The 27287-nt window shown below is 36.5% G+C and overlaps 1 protein-coding gene across 3 annotated transcripts in view; it reads left to right on the top strand.

Annotated features, from left to right (window-relative positions):
• Positions 1–27287, top strand: part of RIT2 (Ras like without CAAX 2) — a 386580-nt gene that overhangs the window by 307066 nt on the left and 52227 nt on the right. The window contains exon 6 of one of the 3 annotated variants that reach the window (XM_059138698.1): positions 16473–16619. The exons of the other annotated variants lie outside the window; for them this stretch is intronic. Within the exon in view, the coding sequence (XP_058994681.1) occupies positions 16473–16604 (132 nt within the window). The 3' untranslated portion in view covers positions 16605–16619. Of the gene's footprint in view, positions 1–16472; positions 16620–27287 lie in introns of those variants that run through there. 3 annotated transcript variants of the gene reach the window in all.

The following is a 27287-nucleotide window of genomic DNA, read 5'->3' on the forward strand; positions in this document are numbered from 1 at the left end:
ATTATCTGGAGGCTTTTAACGTATCTTACCAGCAGAGATTCTAAAGCTGATACTAGAATTTATTATAATTGGAGGACATTTATAGTTAGGTACTGTCCAATTCCCTACTATAATCCTTCTTTCACCAACTTATTCCTCAACAATCAGACAAATAATTTTTCTAAGCTGTTAAAATGAATAAAATGACTTCAGTATTTCATCAGAACGGAAGATGAGATCTGGATCTTGATCTAATTGTTTCCTTTACAGCCCCATAATGTTGTCTGCTCACCAATCAGATCACTGGCTCGAAGACTGGTATAGTTAAAAACTGCAAAAGGAAATTGATCTTTATGATGTTGAACTGTATGAAATATTCAAAATGGCTCTGCATGGGCTTTTCTTTAAAAATGTTTTCCTAGGTTGGGAGATTATTTTAATGTTATGTAGAAGTTCTCAATAGCTGGTCCAGAATTTATATCCATTTTACCTATGGTTTGGGTTAAGAAAAAAAAAAAATTTAGGTTGCTCCTCAAAGCATTTCATTTAACAAAGAAAAATCTATGACAATACATGTGAAATAAACTCAACAAAGAGTAATTAACTTCCTATGATAACTTCCCTGAGCAGGCTTCTTTTACCTGCTTTCTACTTTCCTGTATTTTTTCAGAAAGTAAAAATTCTTAAAATTCTGGACTTATATGTAACTCATTTTCAATTAATTTTATCTATGTCACTTGTGAAAATCTTGTCTCCTTGGGGTGTTAGGGCTTTGAAGAATCCCTTGTACCAAAATACATAACCAATAACACATTATTTTAAAAATCAGTCGATAATTTCCTATTTGTTTATTAAAATACATCAGCATATGAATTATATGAAAACATATAAAGTCTTATTATATTAAAATACCAAATTTGAAGAAAAAAATTCTTCCCCATCTGATATCTTACCATGATAAGCAACACTGATTGCCTTATACACATGGAAAAAAACATTTAGGGGAGACACAATGATGTTGATCAGGATAGTCATTATATTTCTTTTTGAGAAAATTAATATATAACTTATGTCAAGATTCTTTTTTACTCTATTATTTTAACATTCAGAGAAACGAATCAAGAAACTTTGATTTTTTTATAAGGATTTGAATTAGTCAATACCTTAAGTAACTACAAAAGTCCATAAAATTTTTTTCAGCTTCCTTGTGGTAAAATTGATATATAACATCATATAAGTTTAAGGTGTACAATGTGTTAATTTGATGAACACTTATGTATTGTGTAATGATTACCATGATCGGGATAAGTAACCTATCATCTCACAGAAATATCATTTAGGGGATGGTAAGAACATTAAAGATTCACTCTAACCAACTTCTAAGTATATAATGTGCTATTGTTAATTATAGTCACCATGTTATACCTTAGATTCCAAGATCTTATTCATCTTATAATTGGAAATTTGTACTTTTGACCAACATCTCACCATTTCCTCCACTCTCAGCCCTGGGCATCAATCGTTCTCCTCTCAGATTGAATTTCAGTTTGTTCAGATTCTACATAATAGAATATTATGTGAGATAATATTGGTCTTTCTCTGTCTTATTTTACTTAGCATGATGACCTCAGGGTCCCATCCACGTTGTCACAAATGGCAGAAATTCCTCCTTTTTATACTTTAATAATATTCCATTGTATATCTATACCATATCTTCATTATGCATTCATCCATCAACAGACCTTTAGATTATTTTCATATCTTGGTTATTGTGAATAATGTGGCAATGAACATAGGCATACAAATCTCTTCAAGCTCCTGATTTCATTTCTTTTGATATATACTAAGAATTAAGATTACTAGATTATTGTTTTCCATAGTGGCTCTATCAGTTTCCATTCTCATCAACAGCACACAAGGATTCCCTTTTGTCTATATCCTTGCTAATGCTTTTTTTTTTCTTGTATTTTTTATGAGCCATTTTAACAGGTGGGAGGTGATATCTGATGGTGGTTTTGATTTGCATTTTATTGATGATTAGTGATAGCATCTTTTTATGCATCTGTTGGCAATCTGTATATATTCTTTTGAAAAATGTCTGTTCATGTCCTCTGCCCATTTTTTAATTGGATTGTTTGGATTCTTTTGATTTTTTTGATATAGAATTAAATGAGTTCCTTTTATATTTTGCATATGAACCCATTATCACATATATGGTTTACAAATATTTTCTCCCATTCTTAAGGCTACTTTTTTTGTTTTGTTAATTAATATTTTCACTGTTTAGAAGCTTTTTAGTTTAATGTGGTCCTGCTTATTTGTTTTGCTTTTATTGCATGTGCTTTTGGTGTCATATTGAAAAAAAATGATTGTTAAGACCCATGTCAAGAAGCATTTCTCCAGTGTTTTCTTCGAGGTGTTTATGGTTTCAGGTTTATATTGAAGTCTTTAATCCATTCCAGGTGAATTTTTGTAACTGGCATAAAATAGAGGTCAATTTTATCTTTCTGCATGTGATTATCCAGTTTTCCCAATACCATTTATTGAAGAGCCTATCCTGTCCCCACTGAATATTATTGGTAAATTGTCAAATAATTATTGTATATAAGGGTTTATTTCTGGGCTCTCTATTGTGTTCCATTGGCTACACCTGTTTTATGTTAGTGCCATGCTGTATTCATTACTATAACTTTGTAATATAGCTTGAAATCAGAAGGTGTGATACTTCTAGTTTTGTTCTTTTTCAAGATTGCTTTGGTTATTTAGGGTCTTTTGGGTTTCTATATAAATTTTAGGGTTTTTTTCCTATTTGTATGAAAAATTCTATTAGAATTTTGACTGGGATCAAATCTACACAGCTATGAAGAGTACTGACATTTTAGCAAAATGAATTCTTCAGATCCATGAGTATGGGATGTCTTTATATTGTGTTGTCTTCAGTTTCTTTCATCACAGTCATATAGTTTTCAGTGTACATATTTTTTACCTCCTAGGTAAATTTAATTTTTAGTATTTTGTTGTTTTTGATGCTATTGCAAATGGGATTGCTTTATTTATTTTCTATGTTGTTTGTATTTAGAATTACAGTTGATTTCTGATCTTGATTTTTTTCATCCTGCAACTTTACTGAATTTGTTGATTAGCTCCAGTAGTTTTTTTTTCTTTTTTGTTGGAGTCTGTAAGATTTTCTATATATATGATCATACCATCTGTAACACTTTACTTTGACTTTTTCCCTTCCAAATTGGATGGCTTTTATTTCCCTTTCTTGCCTAATTGCTCTAGTTAATAGCTCCAGTACTGTGTTCAATAAAAGTGGTCAGAATGGGTCACTTGTCTTGTTCTTAATCTTAGAGGGAGAGCTTTCAACCTTTTTTTTTTCTTTTTTAAGATTTTGTTTAATCATTTGACACAGAGAGAGAGAGAGAGAGACAGAGAAACAGAACATAAGCATGGGGAGAGGCAGAGGGAGAAGCAGACTCCTGACCAAGGAGGGAGACCAACATGGGGCTCAATCCCAGGACTCTGGAATCATGACATGAGTTGAAGGAAGATGCTTAACCTTCTGAGCCACCCAGGCACCCCAGCTTTCAACCTTTTACTGTTAAGTATGATGATAGCTGTGGGTTTTTTGCTGTGGCTTTTATTAAGTTAAAGTACATTCCTATAGCCAATTTGTTGAGTGTTTTTCATCATGAATGGATGCTGTATTTTGTCAGATGATTTTCTTGTATTTTTTGACATCATCATAGAATTTTGATCTCTCATTCTATTAATGTGATGTATCATATTTATTGATTTGTATGTATGGGACCATTCTTGCATCCCAGGGATAAATTTTTCTTGATAATGGTGTATGATCTTTTTACTGTGCTGTTGACTTCTGTTTGCTAATACCATGTTGAGAAGTTTTGCATTTATATTTGTCAGAAATATTAGCCTATACTTTTCTTATAGTGCCCTTATCTGGCTAGGGTTTGAGGGTAATGCTGGCCTTATAAAATTAGTTTGGGAGTGTTCCCTCTTTGATTTTTTGGAAGAGTTAGAAAAGGACTGACATTAATTCTTCTTTATGAATTTGGTAGAATTCACCCATGAAACCATCTGTTTCTGGGCTTTTATTTGTTGGGAGGTTTCTGATTCAACCTTTTACCTCATTGTTGGTCTGCTTAGATTTTCTGGGTCCTCATGATTCAGTCTTGGTGGGTTGTGCATTTCTAGGAATTTTTTTTAGGTCATCCAATTTGTTAGTATATAATTGTCTATAGTAGTCTCTCATGATCCTTTGCTTTTCTTTTGTAATATCAGTTGCAATGTTTCCTCTTGCATTTCTGATTTTGTTTAAATTTTCTCTTTCTTAGTTTAGCTAAAGGTTTAGAAGTAGAGTTAATCTTAAAAAAAAATAGTTCTTAGTTTCATTAATCTTTTCTGTTGTTTTCCTAATCTCTATTTCATTTATTTCTGCTTTACATTTTTCATTTCATTCGTTGTATTCTTCAGCTCCTGAGATAGTTTCTTCTTTCTTTCTTCCTTCCTTTTTTTTTTTTTTTTTTTTTTTTGTGATTCTGATTTCTTCATTAAACTTCTCATTTTGTGTGTGTATTGTTTTCCTGGTTTCAATGAATTGTCTGTTTTCTTACAGCTCACTGAACTTTGTGACCGAACTATTTTGAATTCTTAATTGGATAAATTGCACATCTCCATTTCTTTGGGGTCAGTTACTAGAAGAATACTATGATCCTTTGTTGATGTCATGTTTCATTGATTTTTCATGTTCCTTAAAGTCTTGCATTGCTATTCTCACATTTGAAGTAGCAGTCACCTCCTCTAGTTAGTACTAACTCCCTCCAGAGAGAAAAACCTTCTGTTAGCCCTGCTAGGGATTCTGAGACTTTCTCAGACCCTTTTACAGATGCATCTAACCTGCACTTATTGCTCCTTCCTGTGACAGAATTCTTAAGATTGTATGTTTTCTTGTAATACATAATGCCAGGTGCCAACATCTTCCCTTTTGCTTCTCCAAGGCAATGTAAAGGCTCCAGATTTTGCTGTCTTTCTGTGCCTGTTCACTATCCATTAGTGAAAACTTGCTTTCACAGCCCCTGGGGAGGGCCCACAGGGAGCCACTCTCATAGGGTGGGGAAGTGTATGGGTAAGGCATGTGGAATACTGGGGTGCCTATGGGCTATCTGGGGAAATGCACAAGTAAGGCATATCTGTGGCCCATGGGTGGGACTCCCAAAGGAGTCTATGACACCTTTTGTAGGATCTACATACCTTTAGATATATTCAGAGCCCTGGGTGCTGTTCTCCCATAAGCTCACTTCCCCCTGGTTATACAGCCCATGACTCAGTATTGTGGATGAGACGAGAGAAATGGCCCTCTTTGGCAGTGTCCCACACAGCTAGGGAAATTGGAAACTCACTTGCATCTTCTCACTTTCCCACGCAGAAGAAATCATGGGTGAAAAGGTTTCTTTTGACCTTGAGCTCTGCCACATTATGAGACAGGTGATGTGAGAAAAGTCAAATGGTTTCTCTTCTTTTATCTAGTCTGTCCAAACTTGGATGTTGTTTTTCTCTAATGCTGTGCAGGAAATTCTCCACTGGACTTCTGGACTCCACAAAAACTCTCTCCACCATGGGCTAATTATCTAAAGCCAGAGTTCTCCAGAGGCTACTGAACTATAGTTGAGAAGGACTAGAACCATTTTATGAGCCACCTCAGGGCTCAAGGTGGGACTGATATCTGCGTGCCCATTTCACAAGGCAGAGTTCAGTAGGATTCACACTGAGTCTTTTGATGTATTGTGCTGAATCCCACGCTCCCACAAAGGCTCTTTGTGGATGAATGCCAAATTATTGCTCAGGGAGAAGGGATACAGACAAGGGGCATCTTATTTGGCCATCTTGCTAATGTCATTCCTCTGCATAGGAATTTTTTATTTTTAAGATTTTATTTATTTTATTTGACAGGCAGAGATTACAAGTAGGCAGAGAGGCAGGCAGAGGGAGAGAGGAGGAGGCAGGCTCCCTGCTGAGCAGAGATCCCAATGCAGGGCTCCATCCCAGGACCCTGGGCTTTAACCCACTGAGCCACCCAGGTGCCCCTGCATAGGAATTTTTTAAACTTGTTTTATCACACTAGAAGTCTATTGCTTGTCAACTAACGTATTACAAAAAGATTAGCTTATTGAGATAGTTCAACATTTCCTTCTCTAATTGGCGAATAATTTCGAAATTATTTCATATATTATTTCATCTTTGAGTGATTTTTAGATACTAAAAACCCTTACCAATATAAGAACTCTTATCAGAATCTTAAATTTCTGTATCAAGTGAGATGAGCCATTTTTAAGTTTAACTTAAAACATAAGTGTTTTTTAATCAGTTGGAATAGAAGATAATTATACCAAAATTTAGAGAATGAACATATTTCTATTTTAACCCAAATGTTTGGGGCACCTGGGTGGCTCAGTGGGTTAAGGCCTCTGCCTTCGGCTCAGGTCATGATCCCACCATCCTGGGATGCAGCCCAGCATCTGGCTCTCTGCTCAGCAGGGAGCCTGCCTCCCCCTCTCTCTGTGCCTGCCTCTCTGCCTACTTGCGATTTCTGTCTGTCAAATAAATAAATAAAATCTTTAAAAAAAAGTTAAACCAAATGTTTTTTACATTTAACTTGTTTTACTTCTAAAAAAACATTGTCTTGCCTTATAACATCATATGCAGTTAACTACAAAACTCTTCTTAGATTATTTTAATATATATAGACTAATAATTTACTTTCTAGCTCTGTTGATCACCACTAATCTATTTAACCAAAATTACTACCCAAACCTATTTGAATATGTCTTTTGAGTCCATATTGCAGTAATCTTACCAGATAAGGGAGATGTAATTCTGGATAACTTGAGGGAAAATCTCAATAAAGAGGTAAATGGAATAGAAAGATAATCAACTTCATCATCCAAAATATAACTTCTGCTACCTTATTCATAAGTAAAAATAATGATTAATAAATGACGATTTCAGAGGTAGTTGGTTTCTATAAATAATAAGATAAAGACATTAGTAAATTCAAAAGGTACAAGCTACTTCTTTTCTTCTCCTAATTTATTTCAGTATTAAATAATGTGGCTTAGTTCTTTTTGGGGGGGGTAATGTGAGACTGGGAAAATTTGGGACAGTCAGTTTACCCAAAGAAGCAAACAAAACTTGAATGAAGCCTAGGTTGGGATGAAAAAATTGGAAATTACTGTTGATAGGGAGAACAGTGAATGTGTATCAAATCAGCGAATAAAGGGATTAGTGGCACTGTTATCTCCATTTTACAGCTGAGGAAACTAAACTTACGTTAGTATCTTGCCCAAGGTCACAATACTGGTAAGGTGACAGAGCCACAATTCCCTGAGGGCTATCTAATTCCCAAACCCATAGTTAACTGCTACTTAAAGAAGCTTAAAATGAAATGTTAGAGGTTTGTTTTGCTTTGTTTCATAAGTAGATAGAACATAAGCTTTCAAATTGCCAGACATTAACATAGTTTTGGGATTCTAGGACACCCACATAAAGAGAACAGGAGAGAGAATATAAACATCTATGTAATCAGCAATATCAAGTTATCAGCACAATCAATCCCAACCATGAATTGAAGAAAAAAAAAAAAAAAAAGATCCTTGTATGTAGTTTCAATAGCTTACTTTATGATAAAACATACTTTTAGTCCCAGGAAGGATTTTCCAAAGAAATAAAGCCTCCATCCTTTTAGCATTTCCTCTTTTTAGTAGTGTTTTCCATTTTTATCTTGTCAGTGTGCAAACAGGAAATGATAGTAGACGTTGTTCTTCGGTCTTCCATGTTAGTGCATACTTCGATAAATATTTTCCTCAAAACACGATCCCCAAAACTTCAGGCAAGACCCCAGATGTTTCCTTACCTGTGCCAAAAGTAATACAGTTGCTCAATTTCGTATTTTTAGTATTTTTATAAGTATTTTTAGATTTAGCTTAAAATTGCATCTCTTCTTATAACTACACCATGTGCCTGGTTCATCAAATTGAGTATGCAGTCTAATAAATTGTTCTCATTCTGCATGAACTGGTTTTTAAATAAGATCTCAAGCATCTCTGCATTGTTTATCATTTTTTGAACCCAAGTATAAGACTACTAGGATAAATAATAATTATTCTAATTATAATCCTAGTTAAAATTCATGCTTTCTATTTTTACCCTATTTTTAAAATTCTATCCAATTTTGATTCCTGTACCTCCTATATTTTGCATTTGAGCTTTGCATTTTGTGTTTCTTGCAATATTTACATGACTGTTTTATAAGTCATTTTCATGTAAAAAAAATAGACACATTAATAAAGTAAGCTACAGGTAGGATGATAGGCAAAGCCCTATAGTTCTCCGAATCTGATGTCCAAAGTGACACTGAGCAGAGGTCCAATGTCATAAACTGTGAGTATACGGTTCAACAAACTTCAACTATATCCACTAGCACTAGCATCCAATTAATATTTTTGCATACTAAATAAGACTGTCCTGAGAAACACTTTCAGATGGCTGTTTAAGCTTCTTCCTTGTAACTCAAAGCTAAATATGAGAAAGAGATAAAGAATGGCAGTCACCAATCATTGGTGCTAGTGAAACCTGTGGGAGAAGATGACATTGCCAAGGGAATGTGTACAGAATTGATAGAATGGAGTAGAGGATATGATTGTTAATTCAAAAAAGTAGGAGCTGTTCAGAGGGAAAGGAAAACTAAGAGGAAAATGTGAGGGAGGTTGAAGAACCAATCAGTGTCCTGAGAACAAAAAGAGGGACAATTACCTTAAGGATCAGCTCTGAGGTTTACCTCTTTGAGCAATTTAAGCAGGTTAAAGTGAGTGTGAATAATGGTTTAAATATAAATCCCTGAAGTAACTTGGAATTAAGATACTGAGGAGAGCAGCTAGCAGTTAAAAACTAATGCTATGTAAAGTGGATAAAGTTACAGTAAAAGTCATCCTAAAAAATAGAAGTATGTGCATAAGGAAATATACTATTTCAAAACCCATATAGGACCAATTGTGTGTAGCTAGGGAACCAGACTAAGAATGGATGGAAGTTGTTGTGCCATTTGTGTGATGATCCATTTCACAAAGGAGTAGTTGGAAATGCTATTTTTTAACGAATGCCATTTATTCAGCTACTCTTTTGATTAACTAATGTTTATTGAGCCAGACCACATGCCAGATGCTTTTTAAAGTGCCGAGGATAAAATGGAGACTGACATAGGAGCATTCCTTACTTCATGGCGCCTATAGCCCAATTGAGGAGGGGAGATATAAAACCTATATACACAGAAATATCTACGTTTATATTATGATAAACTCAATGAAACATATGTGCAAGATCTATAATAACTTGTAGTGGTGATGTGGTTTTGGAATATAGGCGAGGTTTGATGGGGAGAGGTCCTGAGCCATTGGCCAAGAAAGAATTCTTGAGACTTGAGACACCTTTGGTGCAAAAATATGGCTTTATTAAAGTACAGGGACAGGACCCAGAGGCAGAAAGAGCTGCATTGGGGTTATGAGGAGCAACTGATTATATGTTATGGGGTTGGGGGAGATAAGGGAAAAGGGACATTTTCAAAAGAACTTTCAGATGCTAAAGAGGACCTACAAGATACTGGAGGCCTTGCCATTGTCAAGTTAAGGTTCTTTTTCCCTCTGGTAAAGCAATAATATTAAGATAGTCAGGAGCTTCCTGGAAGAGTATCACACTTATCCCCCCCAGAGTGTGTTGCAGGGGGGTGGGGGGGCGGGGAAGTGTTGCAGGGTGTCAGCTTATGTTTTGTTTTCAGCTAGCCTTCTGCTTCCTCAGCAGCAGAAGAAGTAGGCTAGTCGGAGACTCGAGGAAGTCTGCTCTGTATGGAGGCAATGTTCTAACTGAGGAGCCTGCCAAATGAAGAGGCAGAGGAAGCAAAAAACAGGAGAGAAAAAGTTTCTCATTGTAAATAAGAAACAAAAAGAAAGTCAGTATGGATGGAGAAGTGTCATGACGGGGAGAAGTATTCTTAGATTGGACCAGAAGGTTATGCAGAATCCAGATCCTGGAGGGTTCCATGAGATGCTGGTTTTTATTTTAACATGAAGAAGAGTAATCATCCAAGAAGAGAAGTGACACGGATTGATTTCAAGAGATCATTCCAGCCACTGAGAGGAGAACAGGTCAGGCTGAGAATAAGAAAGTAGTAACTAGGAGGATATCGCCAGAGTTTAATCAGGGAACAGTGTTAGTTTGGGCTGTAGTAATGACAGTGAAAATGAACAAGCGAATTCATTTATCTAGGTGTTTGAATGGATATGAAAGATGAATATTTAATGAGAACTCCAGGAGTGAGAAATGGTGTTTTAGATAAAAAGTGTGACTAGGTTATCTCTCAGGTCCATATAATCTTAATCTGCTGTAACACCTTAATACCTACTTATATTGGAATTTCACAAAAAGAGAACAAACTTTGAATCCATTGTCACAGCTTCACTAAGGGCAGGGAGGGCAAGGAGGTAGAATTTCATGTGATTCACTGTATTTTTATTTCTTCAACAAGGCTCTCTTTCTGAGAGCCTTACAGAGTTACCCGGTTTATTTTCCAGAATAGTTAATTCCCTTCTGAGCACTGCTGAAGTTAATATGTTGACAGTGTGACAGAAGTGGAGGATAACAAGTAATTACAAACACGAAAACTAAAATAAACAGTTTATGCAGTAAGATTGGGTGCATTTCCTTGGGTGGATCATGATTAAAGACCTGTGAAAATCCCCTTTCCAGCATCCTGCAATCCTGAGGGGAGGGCACTTTATGGTTCCATCTGCATCTGAGTTATCACTAGCCTTTCTCCAACGGAGGGACAGAGGTTTCCAATTAAGCCTTTGTGGCAACCCAATTTTCAACAAGCAGTGCAGCCATTAATTGGCTAGGTGCCAATAGTAGGGGGAGGGGTTAGGGAGAGAATAGGTCAGAAATGAACATAAAGCACAATTTAATGTCCTTTAACAAGTTGGCTTTCGTATAGCCCCATTAGATAGGACAGTCTGATTGAAGATCTGTAATTATCTTTCCAATTTAATATCTATTGGTTATGTGCTTTATTCTATTTATTTTTGTAATACTTAATTTTGGGTCAATAGACTTTATTAGAAGGGAAAGTCAATATTATAATAAACTATTGGAAATTGAATTAAAGCAAATTAGTTTTAATCAACTATATATAATCTCAATGTTTAAAAAATAAGAAAAGGACTCTTTCCTGGAAGTGATTTCAGTTTTAACTTCATATGATTATAGAGCAAAATTTTCTGTAATATGAGGTTCACAAATCCTAGGCTGTTTTGTTTCCGTCAGAATTAATAGTAATGAATCCAAAGGGAAATTTCTTGAGACAGTTGTTTAGGGCTTTCTGAATCAGAATTGTTCTTCACATGTGAGGGTAGTCAATGATGAGTAATAAATGATTGAAGACAGAATAACAATCTCAAATACAGATGCTGAATGAAACATGGGTACAGTTCTGTAGGAGTAATGGCTCCAAAGATCAGATCATTAAAATCATATATGTGTAACAGCCTACATATCTTTATGGAAGTTAAAAATTACAATCTAGAATAACAGATTGTGCAGACATAAAAGCAAATAAAGAAGATGGGCAAGAAAGTGTACAGAGAATCCAGTATCTAAGTTACGTAAAATCAAAATTCTAGCCAAAATGATGGAGGCAGAATTTTAACCCAGGTCTTAATTTCTATTCTACCATAGTTACCATTATTTAGCTACAGTATTTCAGGAATCGTACCTTACCGTTTTGGTGTTTTCTAAGACATTTAAATAAGTAAATTCCTTAGTTGTTCCCATTACTGACAACTATGTTGTTTCCCATGTGCTCTTCCCATGTCAATCCAGTTTATAGTAAGGCAATGTTTCTGGACCTCAGCCGAAGAGGCAAATGTATTCTGAAAGTCTCTGGGGCAGCTCTGCTTGAAAGCCAAATAGTGACCCAGAGCCATTAGTCACAACCAAATCTTGATTGTCTTAGATCTGCCTGTGCTGAGGTGGGCTGTAAGAACAATTCCTCATGATTTGTAATAGGCAATAATATAAAATGCCCAATTTTTCATATCAATTACTTGTGACAAATTACAATAAAGAGCTGTAAGCTAATCTCCATAATACTTCAATTTTACTCACTTGTGGGGTTTTGTAATTTTTTTTAACCTTGTGAGATAGAAAGAGATGAAATTTTGGCTAGAGATTCCAGAATTTCACATAGAAGTGTGTTCTCTTCTTAGGATTTAAGTGAAGAAAAGATAGTGACACCACTAAAGTGTCATCTTCTCTATCTTCTCAGTACTATAATCCCCAACCAGGAAGTTTTCTAACTTTCTAAGTGACCCCTCCTTTAGATCTGGAGTGCCTTTTTAGATTATGTGTCTGGTTTCCTATCCTTTCCATTTCTTCTACATGGCTACAAAGTAAGCAAACGAGTAGAGAAAGAGATTAAAAGGTACCAAGAACCTAATGTGTAGATGCTCTCTGTAGAATACATGTCTATGTTCCTTAAATTCCTCAGTCACCTATGAGGTTCTGTTCTCATTACAAATGGGCAAATAGGAATTTGAGGATATCTAACATTAGGCAGCAGAGGAATGCAGAAAAAAATGGAATTTTAACTTATTTGTAATGCTGTCACAAAAATCTACTTATTCTACTATCCTGATGCTCCAAGCTAATTCCTCTCTTTCCTTAAGGAGGCAAGAACCATAGCTGAATGCTTTACAAGGCAGGTATCAAATAATCTTTGCAATTCATTCCATTTTGACCTTACATTGCAGTTCTCATACCTGAACTCTAGAAGAACCCAGAATATACATATGAGGGAGATTTGTTAGAGAGGATTTTAGAGACCCAAAGGATACTAGTCCTGTTGACCAAGGAAACAGTAAGAGGAGCAGAATCTGAAGAACTATGGTGAATTCAGTTTACAGGAGGTTGGATGGAGGTTTTATGTAACAGGAAAAAAGTATTGAAACATGTAATAACATCCTAAGGTTTAAAAAAAAATGGACATCTTTTAGAACTCTATTTAAATCCTGTCACATCCTACATGAATTGTCTTTTTTTTTTAAACCCAGTAGAATAGTGTCCATCTTACACAGATGCCTAATGAAAGAACCAGTGAGAAAACTCCCATAAGCCCTTGCACCTAACACAGCTCACTGTGATCAGAAGCAGATGTGGGTGCTCTTGCCAATCCCTCCCCTTAGTTTCAAGGGAGGGGAAAAAATTTAAATGTTCAAGACAATGTTTTTACAACCTTTGACATACTCAAGATTTTTCTGTGGAAGATTCTATAGGTAAACAGTATATGCCACTCACCAGTGTCAACTAACTTGGCAGTTATTTTCATTATATATTATTTCTCATAATGTTGAAAGAAAAATTGCATTCTTTCCAGTTAGCAAGACAGGACTTGACGACTTTTCATTCTTCTTTTGATGAATGTCATGATATGAATCAGATTTACTATAAAATATGAACTATTCCCTATAATAAAAGTGTACCATACAACAATCCATTGCCTTTATTGGATTTGGAGTTTATTTTAGCTGATTGCACTGAGATGTCCATGTAAGCCATTTTAAAATCAAAAGTAGAAATGAGAGGTATAACCTGTGTCTCTAAGACCTATATATTTTAACATTAAAAAGAAAAACCAATCCCTAATACTTGTATTTCTAACCCTCCCAATCCAGAGAATTTTTAGAATTTTGGAAGAATAATGTAGAAGCAACCATTGTAACTAATGAGGAACTAACTAATTAATTAGCTAAACCCACTATTTTCATATAATAAATTATTCAATGATTATTCAATGATTTATACTATTAAATGTGGTATCATATAAATGACTTACTTGGCCCAGGTCAATATTTGTGCTTTAAAAATAAGAACTCCAGTAATTAAAAAGACAAGTAACTTGACTGATAGTACCAAGTCCATGTTAGAGCCCAGACTAATACATTTTACGTCTTAAACTTGGTACGGTTCTTACCGTGTCTAATGGTAATGTCTGACTGAACTCCCTTCTTGGGGGTAATTAAAATATATGGTTATGAAATTACTGTGTTCTTTCTTGTACACTAGTTAAGTGCTAAACTTGGTAGCACATAAAATAGATGTATTAGAAAAAGTGCTCATTGTGGGGTGCTAATGGAAAATATAAAAATGCTTAGAGATAAGAGAAGTTTGCAAAAGTTCTCAGGCTGTCCTAGGAAAAATGTGAAAAGAAAAAAAAAATTAAGAAACTTTTTAGTTAATCTCCATCTTCATCTCCCTCTAACACTTGATAAAAAGAATGAGAGTAAAATGACTCGTGATTTATCAGTACTTGACAGAGTAGATCAACTTTCTCCTCCCTGAAATACTATCTTCTTTTGCTTGATTTTATTACTTTGGATTTCCTATCTGATTCTTCTCAGTTGTTTTTCTTTTGGTTCCTCCATATGTTACCAGTGTTCAGACCTCAATTGCTACATGATCTCACTCAGTTTCAAGACATTATTTAGCATCATTATATTGAAGTCCTTCCATTCTCTAGGTAAGACCATGCCTTAAATAAGAAGAGTCCAGATAAGAAAGATGACTGGATTTTAAGCAGCAGGGATGTACTTGGTAGTAGTATTAAATGAGGGAGAGAGATAGAGAGGAATGGTATGTGCCCTTTGTAGGAATTGGTTAAAAAACCCATGTCCTCTCCAAGAGGCCAGGAAGTAAAATAGTTCAGTTTGTTTGTTCATTTGTTTGTTTGTTTATGTTAACATATATTATTTGCTTCAAGCGTACAGGTCTGTGAATCATCAGTCTTACACAAGTCACAACACTCACTGTAGAATGTACCCTCCCCAGTGTCCATAACGCAGCCACCCTATCCCTCCCCCCAACCTTCAGTTTGTTTCCTGAGATTAAGAGTCTCTTATAGTTTGTCTCCCTCCCAATCCCATCTTATTTCATTTTTTCCCTCCTTACACACCATGACCCCCAACCTGCCTCTCAAATTCCTCATATCAGAGAGGATCATATGATAATTATCTTTCTCTGACTGACTTATTTCGCTTAGCATAATACCCTCTAGTTCCATCCATGTCATTACAAATGACAAGATTTCAGTTCTTTGATGGCTGTAATAGATAGATAGATAGATAGATAGATAGATAGATAGATAGATAGATATAGAAAACATCTTCTTTATCTGTTCACCAGTTGATGAGTATCTAGGTTCTTTCCATAGTTTGGCTATTGTGGACATTGCTGCTATAAACATTCAGGTGCATGTGCCCCTTTGGATCACTACATTTGTATCTTCAGAGTAAATACACAGTAGTGCGATTGCTGAGTTGTAAGGTAGCTCTATTTTCAACTTTTTGAAGAACCTCCATACTGTTTTCCAGAGTGGCTGCACCAGCTTGCATTCCCACCAACAGTGGAGGAAAGTTCCCCTTTCTCCACATCCTCACCAGCATCTGTCATTTCCTGACTTGTTAATTTCACCCATTCTGACTGGTGTGAGGTGGTGTCTCATTGTGGTTTTGATTTGTATTTCCCTGATGCCAAGTGATGTTGAGCCCTTTTCCATGTATCTGTTGGCCATTTGGATGTCTTCCTTGCAGAAATGTCTGTTCATGTCTTCTGCCCATTTCTTCTGCCCCCTCCAAAAAAGGGTCGTTAAGAACCTCAGACACCTCTTTCTTTCCTTACACAGGTAGTGTGTGTGTGTGTGTGTGTGTGTGTGTGTGTGTGTGTTTTAAGATTTTATTTGTCAGAGAGAGAGTGTGCACAAGCAGGAGGTGGCAGGCAAAGGGAGAAGCAGGCTTCCTGCTGAGCAGGGAGCCCGAAATGGGGCTCTATCCCAGGACCCTGGGATCACGACCTGAGACAAAGGCAAACATTTAATTGACTGAGCCACCCAGGTGGCTGAGTGTCCCTGAGTGTCTTTTTTTAAAATAGATATAATAAGTTGGATGGTATGAATGTCCTGCCTAAAAATCTCTCCCTTAGATTACTAAGCATTCCATTGTTTACAGACTGATTTAGGTTAACAAATATTTAAAGACACACCTCTCCCATTACCAAAAGAAAGCAAATAAACTAAGCAGCACAGGTTTGCTGGTCATGTGGGTGGTGCAAAGCAAGCTGATACTTAATCATACTGAACAGTTTAGAGGGAAAGTTTTATTTGTTCTTTGGGTGTTGAATTTGATAAGTTCTTTATAGATTTTGGATACTAGCCTTTTATCTGATATGTCTTTTGCAAATATCCTCTCCCATTGTGTGAGTTGTCTTTTGGTGTTGTTGACTGTTTCCTTTGCTGTACAAAAGCTTTTGATCTTGATGAAGTCCCAATAGTTCATTTTTGCCCTTGTTTCCCTTGCCTTTGGTGATGTTTCTAGGAAGAAGTTGCTCTGGATGAAGTCAAAGAGGTTGCTCCTGTGTTCTCCTCAAGGATTTTGATGGATTCCTGTCTCAAATTGAGGTCTTTAATTCATTTTGAGTCTATTTTTGTGTGTGGTGTAAGGAAATGATCCGGTTTCAGAAATGATCACATTCAGAAGAATGTGGCTGTCCAATTTTCCCAACACCATTTGTTGAAGAGACTGTCTTTTTTCCTTTGGACATTCTTTCCTGCTTTGTCAAAGATTAGTTGACCATAGAGTTGAGGGTCCACTTCTGGACTCTCTATTCTGTTCCATTGATCTATGTGTCTGTTTTTATGCCAGTACCATATTGTCTTGATAATTACAGCTTTGTAATAGAGCTTGAAGTCTGGAATTGTGAGGTTGCCAACTTTGGTTTTCTTTTTTAACATTCCTCTGGCTATTCAGGGCCTTTTCTGGTTCCATATACATTTTAGGATTATCTGTTCCATTTCTTTGGGGAAAAAAAAATTGATGGTATTTTGATAGGGATTGCGCTAAATGTATAGATTGCTTTAGGTAGCATAGACATTTTCACAATATTTGTTCTTCCAATCCATGAGCATGGAATATTTTTCCATTTTTTTTTGTGTCTTCCGTGATTTCTTTCATGAGTACTTTATAGTTTTCTGAGTACATATCCTTTGCCTCTTTGGTTAGGTTTATTCCTAGGTATCTTATAGTTTTGGGTGTAATTGTAAATGGGATCGACTCCTTAATTTCTCTTTCTCTGTCAGGGTGTTGGTGTATAGAAATGCTACTGATTTCTGTGCATTAATTTCATATCCTAACACTTTACTGAATTCCTGTATGAGTTATAGCAGTTTTGGATTGGAATTTTTGGGTTTTCCACATAAAGTATCAAATCATCTGCAAAGAGTGAGAGTTTGACTTCTTTGCTGATATGGAAGCCTTTTATTTCTTTTTGTTGTCTGATTGCTGAAGCTAGGACTTCTAGTACTATGTTGAATAGTAGCGGTGATAGCGGACATCCCTGCCGTATTCCTGACCTTAGGAGAAAAGCTCTCCGCTCTTCCCCATTGAGAATTATATTCATTGTGGGTTTTTCATAGATGGCTTTTATGATATTGAGGTATGTATGCTCTATCCCTATACTGTGAAGAGTTTTGATCAAGAAGGGATGCTGTACTTTCTCAAGTGCGTTTTCAGCACCTATTGAAAGTGTCATATGGTTCTTGTTCTTTCGTTTATTAATGTATTGTATCACACTGACTGATTTGCAGATGTTGGTCAAACCTTGAAGCCCAGGAATAAATCCCAGTTGGCTGTGGTGAATAATCCTTTTAGTGTACTGTTGGATTCTATTGGCTAGTATTTTGGTGAGAATTTTTACATCCATGTTCATCAAGGACATTGGTCTGTAATTCTTTTTGATGGGGGTCTTTGGTTTTGGGATCAAGGTCATGCTGGCCTCATAATGAGTTTGGAAGTTTTCCTTCCATTTGTATTTTTTTGAAACAGTTTCAGGAGAATAGGTATTAATTCTTCTTTAAATGTTTTGTAGAATTCCCTCGGGAAGCTGTCTGCCCCTGGGGTTTTGTTTGTTGGGAGATTTTTTTATGACTGTTTCAATCTCCTTACAGGTTATGGGTGTGTTCTGGTTTTCTATTTCTTTCTGGTTCAGTTTTGGTAGTTTATATGTCTCTAGGAGTGCATCCATTTATTCCAGACTGCCAAATTTGCTGGTGTATAGTTGCTCATATGTTCTTAAAATTGTATTTCTTTGGTGTTGGTTGTAATCTTTTCTCTTTCATTTATGATTTTATTAATTTGGGTCCTTTCTTTCATTTTGATAACCTGGCCAGGAATTTATCAATCTTATTGTTTCAAAGAACTAGCTTCTAGTTTTGTTGATCTGTTCTACTGCTATTTTGGTTTCTGCTCTGATCTTTATTATTTCTCTTCTCCAGCTGGGTTTAGGCTTTCTTTACTGTTCATTCTCCAGCTCCTTTAGGTGTAGGGTTAGGTTGTATACTTGAGACCTTTCTTGTTCCTTGAAAAGTCTTGTATTGGTATGTACTTTCCACTCAGAACTGCCTTTGCTGTGTCCCAAAGATTTTGAACAGCTGTGTTTTGATTTTGATTTTCATTTGTTTCCAGGAATTTTTTTTAAAATTCTTCTTTAATTTCCTGTTTTACCCATTCATTCCTTAGTAGGATGCTTTTTATCTTCCATGTATTTGAGTTCTTTCCAACTTTCCTCTTGTGGTTGAGTTCTAGTTTCAAAGTGCAGTGGTCTGAAAATATGGAGGAAATGATCCCATCTTTTGGTACTGGTTGAGACCTGATTTGTGACCCAGGATGTGACCTATTCCAGAGAATGTTCCATTTGCTAGAGAAGAATGTGTATTCTGTTGCTTTGGGATGGAATGTTCTAAATATATTGGTGATGTCCATCTGGCCCAGTGTGCCATTTAAAGCCTTTATTTCATTTTTGGTCTTTTGCTTAGATGATCTGTCCATTTCAGTGACAGGGTGTTAAAGTCCCCTACTATTATTGTATTACTGTCTATGTGTTTCTTTGATTTTGTTATTAATTGGTTTATATAATTGGCTACTCGCATGTTAGGGCATAGATATTTAAAATTGTTAGATCTTCTTGTTGGACAGACCCTTTAAGTATGATATAGTGTCCTTTCTCATCTCTTATTATAGTCTTTGGCTTAAAAAATCTAATTTATCTGATATAAGGATTGCCACCCAGCTTTCTTTTGATGTCCATTAGCATAGCAAATTGTTTTCCATCCCCTCACTATTTATCTGGAGGTGTCCTTGGTTCTAAAATGAGTTTCTTGAAGACAGCATATTGATTGGACAGCCCCCGCCCCATTCTGATACCCTGTGTCTTTTGATTGGGGCATTTAGTCTGTTTATGTTAAGGGTTACTACTGAAAATATGAATCTAGTGCCATGGTATTGCCTATAAGGTGACTGTTATTGTATATTGTTTCTGTTCCTTTCTGATCTGTTACTTTTAGGCTCTCTCTTTGCTTAGAGGACCTCTATCAATATTTCCTGTAAGGTTGGTTTGGTGCTAGCAAATTCTTTTAATTTTTGTTTGTCCTGGAAGCTTTTTACCTCTCCTTCTATTTTCAATGACAGCCTAGCTGAATATAGTATTCTTGGCTGCATATTTTTCTTGTTTAGTGCTCTGAATATATCACACCAGTCCTTTCTGGCCTGCCAGGTCTCTGTGGATAGGTCTGCTGCCAATCTAATATTTCTACTGTTGTATGTTACAGACCTCTTGTCCCGAGCTGTTTTCAAGATTTTCTCTTTGTCACTGAGACTTGTAAGTTTTAATGTTAGATGACAGGGTATAGACCTTTTTAAACTGATTTTGAGGGGCATTCTCTGGGCCTCCTGGATTTTGATGCTAGCTTCCTTCACCAAATTAGGGAAATTCTCTGCTATATTTTGCTCCTATATACGTTCAGCCCCCTCTCTCTTTCTTCTTCTTCTGGGATCCCAATTATTCTAATATTGTTTAATCTTATGGTATCACTTATCTCTTGAATTGTCCCCTCATGGTCCAGTAGTTTGTTTCTCTTTTGCTCAGCTTCTTTATTCTGTGTTATTTGGTCTTCTATATCACTAATTCTCTCCTGGGCCTCATTTATCCTAGCAGTAAGAGCTTCCATTTTTTATTACACCTCATTAATAGCTTTTTTTTTATTTCAACTTGGTTAGATTTTAGTTCTTTTATTTCTCTAGAAAGGAATTTTATATCTCTAGAAAGGGATTCTCTAGTATCTTCCATGCTTTTCTCAAGCCCAACTAGCATATTGATAAATGCCACTCTGAAGTCTAGTTTTGACATATAACTAATGTCTGTATTGATTAGGTTCCTAGCTATTGATACTGCCTCTTGTTCTTTTTTTTTTTTTTTTTTTGTGGTGTTTTTCTGCCTTGTCATTTTATCAAAAAAACAATAGATGAATGAGAGAACAAAATAGTAAAAAGAGTAGCAATGACCCCAGAAAAATACACACTAACAGAATCAGAAGAGACCTGAAACTGGGGGGATAAAAAAGAAAAAAAAAAAAAAAATATATATATATATATATATATGTATGTATGTATAAAAAATAAACTGGTGAATAGAAAAGAGCCACCCACTTGATTTTGGGTGTATATTGGTCTCTTTGAAGAAATTGCCTCCCAAAATTTTAAGGAAAGAAAACATATATATATATATATATATATATATATATATATATATATGAAAACATGATGAAGGGATGAAATATGGAAAGACAACATTTTAAGGAATATGGAAAGATGAAAATTTTAAAAAGATTCTAACAAATGAATTGATAAAATAGAAGTCGATTTAAAAAAAAAAAGAGTTAAGAATGTGATCAGGCTGGAGACTAGGACAAAGCCATGTACTAGATTTAGGGTATATTTAGATCTATTAGAAGAAACTGTATCCCAAAATTTTAAAGAAAAACTTATATGTATACAAAAAAATAAGGTGAAATACAGTGAAGGGATAGAATGTGACTATATCAATGAAAATTTGAAAAGATTTTTTTAAAGATTTCATTAAGTTATTTGACAAAGAGTGAGACCACAAGTAGGCAGAGAGGCAGGCAGAGAGAGAGGGTGAAGTAGACTTGGCTGAGTAGAGAGCCAATGTGGTGGGTTTTCATCCCAGGACCCTGAGATCATGACCTGAGCCAAAAGTAGAGGCTTAACCCACTGAGCCATGCAGACACCCCTAAAAGAGATTTTTAAAAAGGTCTTGATAAGATAAAGTAGTTAAAAAACATTAAAATAGGAAAGAGGAAAAATTATTAATAAATAGAATACGAAAAAAAAATTTTTTTAATTAACTTTGAGGGGCACCTGGGTGGCTCAGTGGGTTAAGCCTCTGCCTTTGGCTTGGGCCATGATCTCAGAGTCCTGGGATCAAGCCCCACGTTGGGTTCTCTGCTCGGCAGGGAGCCTGCTTCCCCCTCTCTTTCTGCCTGCCTCTCTTCCTACTTGTGATCTCTCTCTCTCTCTGTCAAATAAATAAATAACATTTTTTAAAAAATTAACTTTGAAAGACTAAAGAATAATGGGACAAAAACCATGAATTCTATGTGTTGTATTCCTGTACCTCTGAAGTTTTTGCAGTTCTAATTGATCAGTGATCTTGATCTTGGCTGGATGTTCTTGTTGATCTTCTGGGGGAGGGGCCTGTTGCAGTGATTCTCAAATGTCTTTGCCTGAGGCGGAATTGCATCACCTTTGCCAGGGGCCACCTAGGTAATCTGTTCAATTTTGCTTTTAGTAGCTTTGTTCCCTGAATGCTTTCTGTACAGCTTTGGAAGACGGGGGTGAAAATGGTGGCCTCCCAATCTCCAGCCCCATAGGAGCCAAGAGCTCTAAGCCCCACTCCTTGATGTACCCTCAGAGAAAAGCAGTCCATCCCTCCTCTCTCTCTGTTCTCTGGCTGTGCTCCTTGCTCACCTGACCTGTTACCAAGCATTTCTATCTCCGGTGCATGGTCCCATTTGGAGTCTCCAGACCCAGCAGATTTCTGCAGTGTGTCCCTGCACTGCCCTCCCAGAGAAAGAAGGAGGGGTTCTCCCCAGATCTGCCATTTGTGGGGTTACTGCTAGAAGAACAGTTGCCTGATTGTGCCTTGGATTATGGTTTAAGGAAACCCTGAGCTGAGAGCCCACTCCTCGGCTGTCTCTGCAGCTGGCTTCTCTGCTCCAATACCGGGAACTCTGCCACACTCAGAACGCCCTGGTCTTTTTGTGGCCCCGTGGGTCCTGAGACCACTGTTCCCACAAGGGCCCCACCCCTCACTTAGCCTCTGGAGTGATATCCTTCAGACAGCAGACTTCTAAAAGTTCTGATTTTGTGCTCCACTGCTCTACTGCTTGCCAGGAGTTGGCACTTTCCCCCGCAGTCTCTCTGCCCTTATATCACCTCGGATTTACTTCTCCCTATGTCCTACCTTCCAGAAAGTGGCCGATTTTCTGTTCCTAGCATTGCTACTCTTCTTCTCTTCAACCTCCTGTTGCGTTTGTAAGTATTTAGAATGGTTTGATAACTATCTAGCTGAACTCCTGGGACCTGATGATATTTAGGTCTCCGACTATTCTACTATCTTGCTGCTCCCCCCTGAAATAGTTCCATTTAAATGGATAATTGATGTTGGGGACCATGGACAAAAGTACTTAGAAAATTTGATTAGGATCATTTTACAGAAAAAATTAAAGTCAAGAGATGAATTTTTTATTTAATAAGTAGCTGCTTCCCCCTCTAACCTACACATTTAAAGAAACTACTTAGAGTACACCAGGTTGGCTTACTACTAAAGTCAATTCAAACCATTTTTAAGAGACATTGGAAACCAATGAAAACATGAATGTTAAAACACATATTCTTTTGGAGGGCTCTAAGTTTACAGTGAGGATGATCAAGTGGAAGGAGAGTTTCCCAAACTTTCCCTGCTATTTGGATAAGAATATTCAATAATGAGCTATTACTTTGGAGGAGGAAAATGCAGTTAACAAAACATGACTTTTACTACAGTTTTGCACAGGAAGGCAGAAAGGGTAGAATTAGACTTTTGAATAAAAGCCGAAATTAATGCAATTTTGATATATCCTATTATTAACAAGAAATTAATCTGGAGTTCAGGTTTTTATCCCTTTCAATTCAGTTTTTCACCCTTTTAACTATCTTCTAATGTGATAGGCGGAATTACATTTTAATACAAAATGTTAAATATCTCAATATTATGGCTCATAAGCCCAATAAACCTTTGCAGCCATATCTGCCCTATTCATGTGGCACATGCTAGCTATCTCTTGGAATCTCTTGGAAATAGAAGAACATTTCAAAAAAAATTAAAAAAGAAAAGAAAAACAAAAGAAGAACATTTCATTAAAAAGAAAAACAATGTGTTCAATAGTAAAACTCACACACAAAAATATGTAGGACAAGGCAATGGAGAAATTCCCAATAAGACACTGCAGACTGTTACAGTTTTCCTGATTATTTTTGTTTTGTTTTTCTAAACTGTAATCTTCCAAGCAAGAACATGCAGGGAGTGAAGAAACATCTTATATGGGTACTCTAGGGAGAACTCATATCGAGTCATTTATATCAAATACTCCATACAGCCTTCTGAACTACCTGACAAATGGGTTTACTTCTTTCCTTCTCATCTCAGGAAATAGGCCTTTGTTATAGTCATTATTAACCTGACAACTCTTCACAATAAAGTGAAGAATCTTTAGAACTACCTCATCAACAGGCTACTTTAGTGGTGACACAATAAACTATTTTTCTAAGACTTTGAGATTATTGAGAATTGGGGTTTCACTTTTGTTTTTTCATCTTAAACACAATTAAAAATATTCACTCACATATGTAGCTCTCCATATCTCCACTCCTAGAATATTTTTATTTAATTTTGCATAGGTATTTGGAATGCATTACAATGAACTATCAGGTAGATATATTTTCACTCTTCATTATATTTTTGTTCTCTTTTCCTTTTCCTGGTATTCTGCTTCTTTTTGAAAGGCTGCCTGGTATTGTGCAAAAGAGTGTCATCCTTCTTGAATAAATAATCTTAAGAGGAAAGATGGGGGGAAAAGTACTTTAAAAAATGTCTTTATAATACATACATCTATGTATTTCCAAAACTGATATGAAGGACTTTGTGGTGGCGATTTGATAGTTGAGTCAAAGTGATTCTATGGAAAAATGAGTTACAGTCAAGATAATAATAGTCATTAGCTACTTGTCAATTTATGAGTCTGTGCTTGACCCTGAGTTGGTAGCTCAGGTGATTAACAGTTGTAGAATAGAAAGCAAACACTAGGGAAACTCATGCTACTTGGAGACCTTATAAATAGCATTCCTGGGTTTATTAAAAGGAGGAGATAATTGTTTTCTGAGTGTATAAAACTTCTGGTACTTCTTTTGGCTATAGAAAACAAATTTTGGCCAAAGTAGTGGCATTGGTGGCTCTCAAAGCATGGTACATTGACCACTGGGGAATTGCTGGCACCTAGTCAGAGAATCCTTAATGTCAAAATTCTTTTTATAAACTGTTTTAGTGTTATCAGTTCTTCATTTTCTCAGTGTGTTGACATTTGCACTGACAGTACTGAAATTATAATTGATAAAGCTGCTGGTGCCTTAGAATAAGTCAATGTGATGGTACCAAATTATATTAGTAATTTTCATTTATTCTTGATCACCACCACTTGTAGTAAAAATATACCAGTTTCATTTAAGAATGTCTTTTGTGAATTAGTAGAAATGTTAAATTTCTACCCTTGAAAATATGTCTTTAATATTCTCTATGAAAAAAATGGTATATGCACATAAAGTACTTCTGTCCCATAGTTATGTTAGATGGTTAGATCCAGGAAAAGCACTTGGGCAATCCAGTGGCATACTAAATTCGCCACTCTGTTCATAGAAAAATCACTTTTTATTTGCCATAATGTCTGACTGACAAAATACAGCTATTCAGACTTATGTATTTTCTCAAAAGCAAATGAATGAGCTTGTTACTTCAAGGAAAACAAATGATAGTATTATCAAACTTTCAAATGAAAATCAGTATTTTGGAAAATCTGTATGGATAATATGAACCTGGTTAGCTGTCTAACACTTAAAAACTTTCCTCATGAAATCAATGGCAATGTTAATGAATCTGGCTTCTTGACAGCTTATAATGAAATGTGTCAACATTTAGTAATTCAGTTTGCTTATAAACTATTTCCAAATGAAAGTTGTAGGAGTTTTCAAAAAACAATTTATGGATAAAGATTCATTTAGGGTGTCTGGTTGGCTCAGTCAGTTAAGTGTCTGCCTATGACTCAGGTAATGATCCCAGGGTCCTGGCATCAAGCCCCATATTTGGCCCCCTGCTCAGAGAGAAGTCTGCTTCCCCCTCTGCTCCTCCCCGCACTCATGTTCTCTTTCTCTTTCTCTCAGATGAATAAAAATTTAAAAAAAAATTCATTCAAAATTCAAGATTGACCAATGGATTTTAATTTTAAATGTAATGAGTTTATTGATGTCATCTTAAATTTACCCATTGCAACTAACCTTTAAGAAACTACTTCTTCTGGAGAGGTGCAAAGATGACAGAGAAGTAGGGGACCCTATTTCAACTCTTTCCCTGAATTGAGCTGGTTATCTACCAGACCATTCTGAACACCCACAAAATCAGCCTGTGATATAAGAAGAATATATCTGGATCTCTACAAACAGAATAGCTCAGGCAGTTGGTGTTGAGGTATGAGGCATGGAACTGTGATTCTGTGGGCAGATATTGGAAGATAAATGGGAGGGGGAGGAAGCCTTGGGGCTCCTGAGCCACTGGAGTGCAAAAGCCTCCTCCGCTGGGGACCAGGCACAGACTCGCAGACTGGTAGCAGCAAGGAAAGGACTTTAGGGTGGCCCCCCCAGACTGAAGCCTGGACCTACAAATGCAAGCATGAAAACTGGGGGTGGCTGGCAGTTTTAGAAGTACAAAGGGCAGAGACATGCCTGGACCTGAAAAGGAGGGCTGGGAGTGCTGCTGTGGGGTGCAAACCCAGAATGCTGAGGTTTGGGGCAGCAGAGACAGAAGTGGGGACACTGTGGCCTGGAGAGCTGAGGGGCAGACTGCAATATCTCTATTCTGAGACAGAGGTTTGGATACCGTCACTTCTGCTCTGATTTGTGGGGGTGGGGGGAGCGAGGAAAATTGCCAGAGAGCAAAAACCACACAAAAAAATAGTTTTTGCTGAGCCCATTCTCCCCCCACAGAGGGCAGGGAAACTCTGTCCAAACAGGGTTGCCTCAGTAACAGTGTGGCAGATCCCTCCCCCAGAAAAAAGGCTGGAAGAACAAGACGCTGAAAACCCTAAGGTCACCACCTATAAAACAGGTGCATCTTGCTTGGGTTGTGGTTAATAATTTGGATTCTGTACATTCCATCAACCACCCCTCAACAAAATGACTAAGAGGAGGAACCCCCAACATAGGAAAAACTCAGAGACTGTGACCTCTGTCACAGAACTCATGGATATGAATATAAGCAAGATGTCGGAAATAGACTTCAGGGTAACAGTTTGCAGACAACAACTAGGATGAAGAAAACTATTAATGGCAACATAGATTCTCTTAAGGGTAGAAATGAGAACTGATCTGATAGAACTTAAAAATGCTAACGATGAGATCTCATTTAATCTAGATATTCTAATGGCTACAATAAATGAATTGGAAGAATGAATTGGTGATCCAGAAGACAAACTGATAGAAATGAAGGAACAGCCAGAGGCCTGGAACAGCTTAAAATCCATGAAAACAGAATTAGAGAAATAAATGATGTCACAAAACATTCTAATGTCAGAATTACTGGGATCTCTGTGGGGATAGAGAGAGAGGACAAGAATACATATTTGAGCAAATGATAGTTGAAAACTTCCCTAATCTGGGGAATCAAACAAGCATTTGTGTCCTAGAGGCAGAGAGGTCCCCTCCCAAGATCACAAAGAAATAGACCAATGCCCCAACATGTAATAGTAAAACTCGCAGATTTTAGAACCAAGGAAACCATCTTAAGGGCAGTTAGGGGGAAAAGATTCATTACATACAGAGGGAGAAACATCAGAAAAATGTCAGACCTGTCCACAGCAACCTGGCAAGCCAGAAAGGGCTGGCAAGACATAGTCATGAGAATATGCAGTCAATAATTCTTTATCTGGCAAGGCTGTCATTCAGAATGAATAGAGAGATAAGGGAGCTTTCAGG

This window comes from Mustela lutreola, chromosome 11 (genome assembly GCF_030435805.1).
Source record: "Mustela lutreola isolate mMusLut2 chromosome 11, mMusLut2.pri, whole genome shotgun sequence".
Taxonomy (NCBI): domain Eukaryota; kingdom Metazoa; phylum Chordata; class Mammalia; order Carnivora; family Mustelidae; genus Mustela; species Mustela lutreola.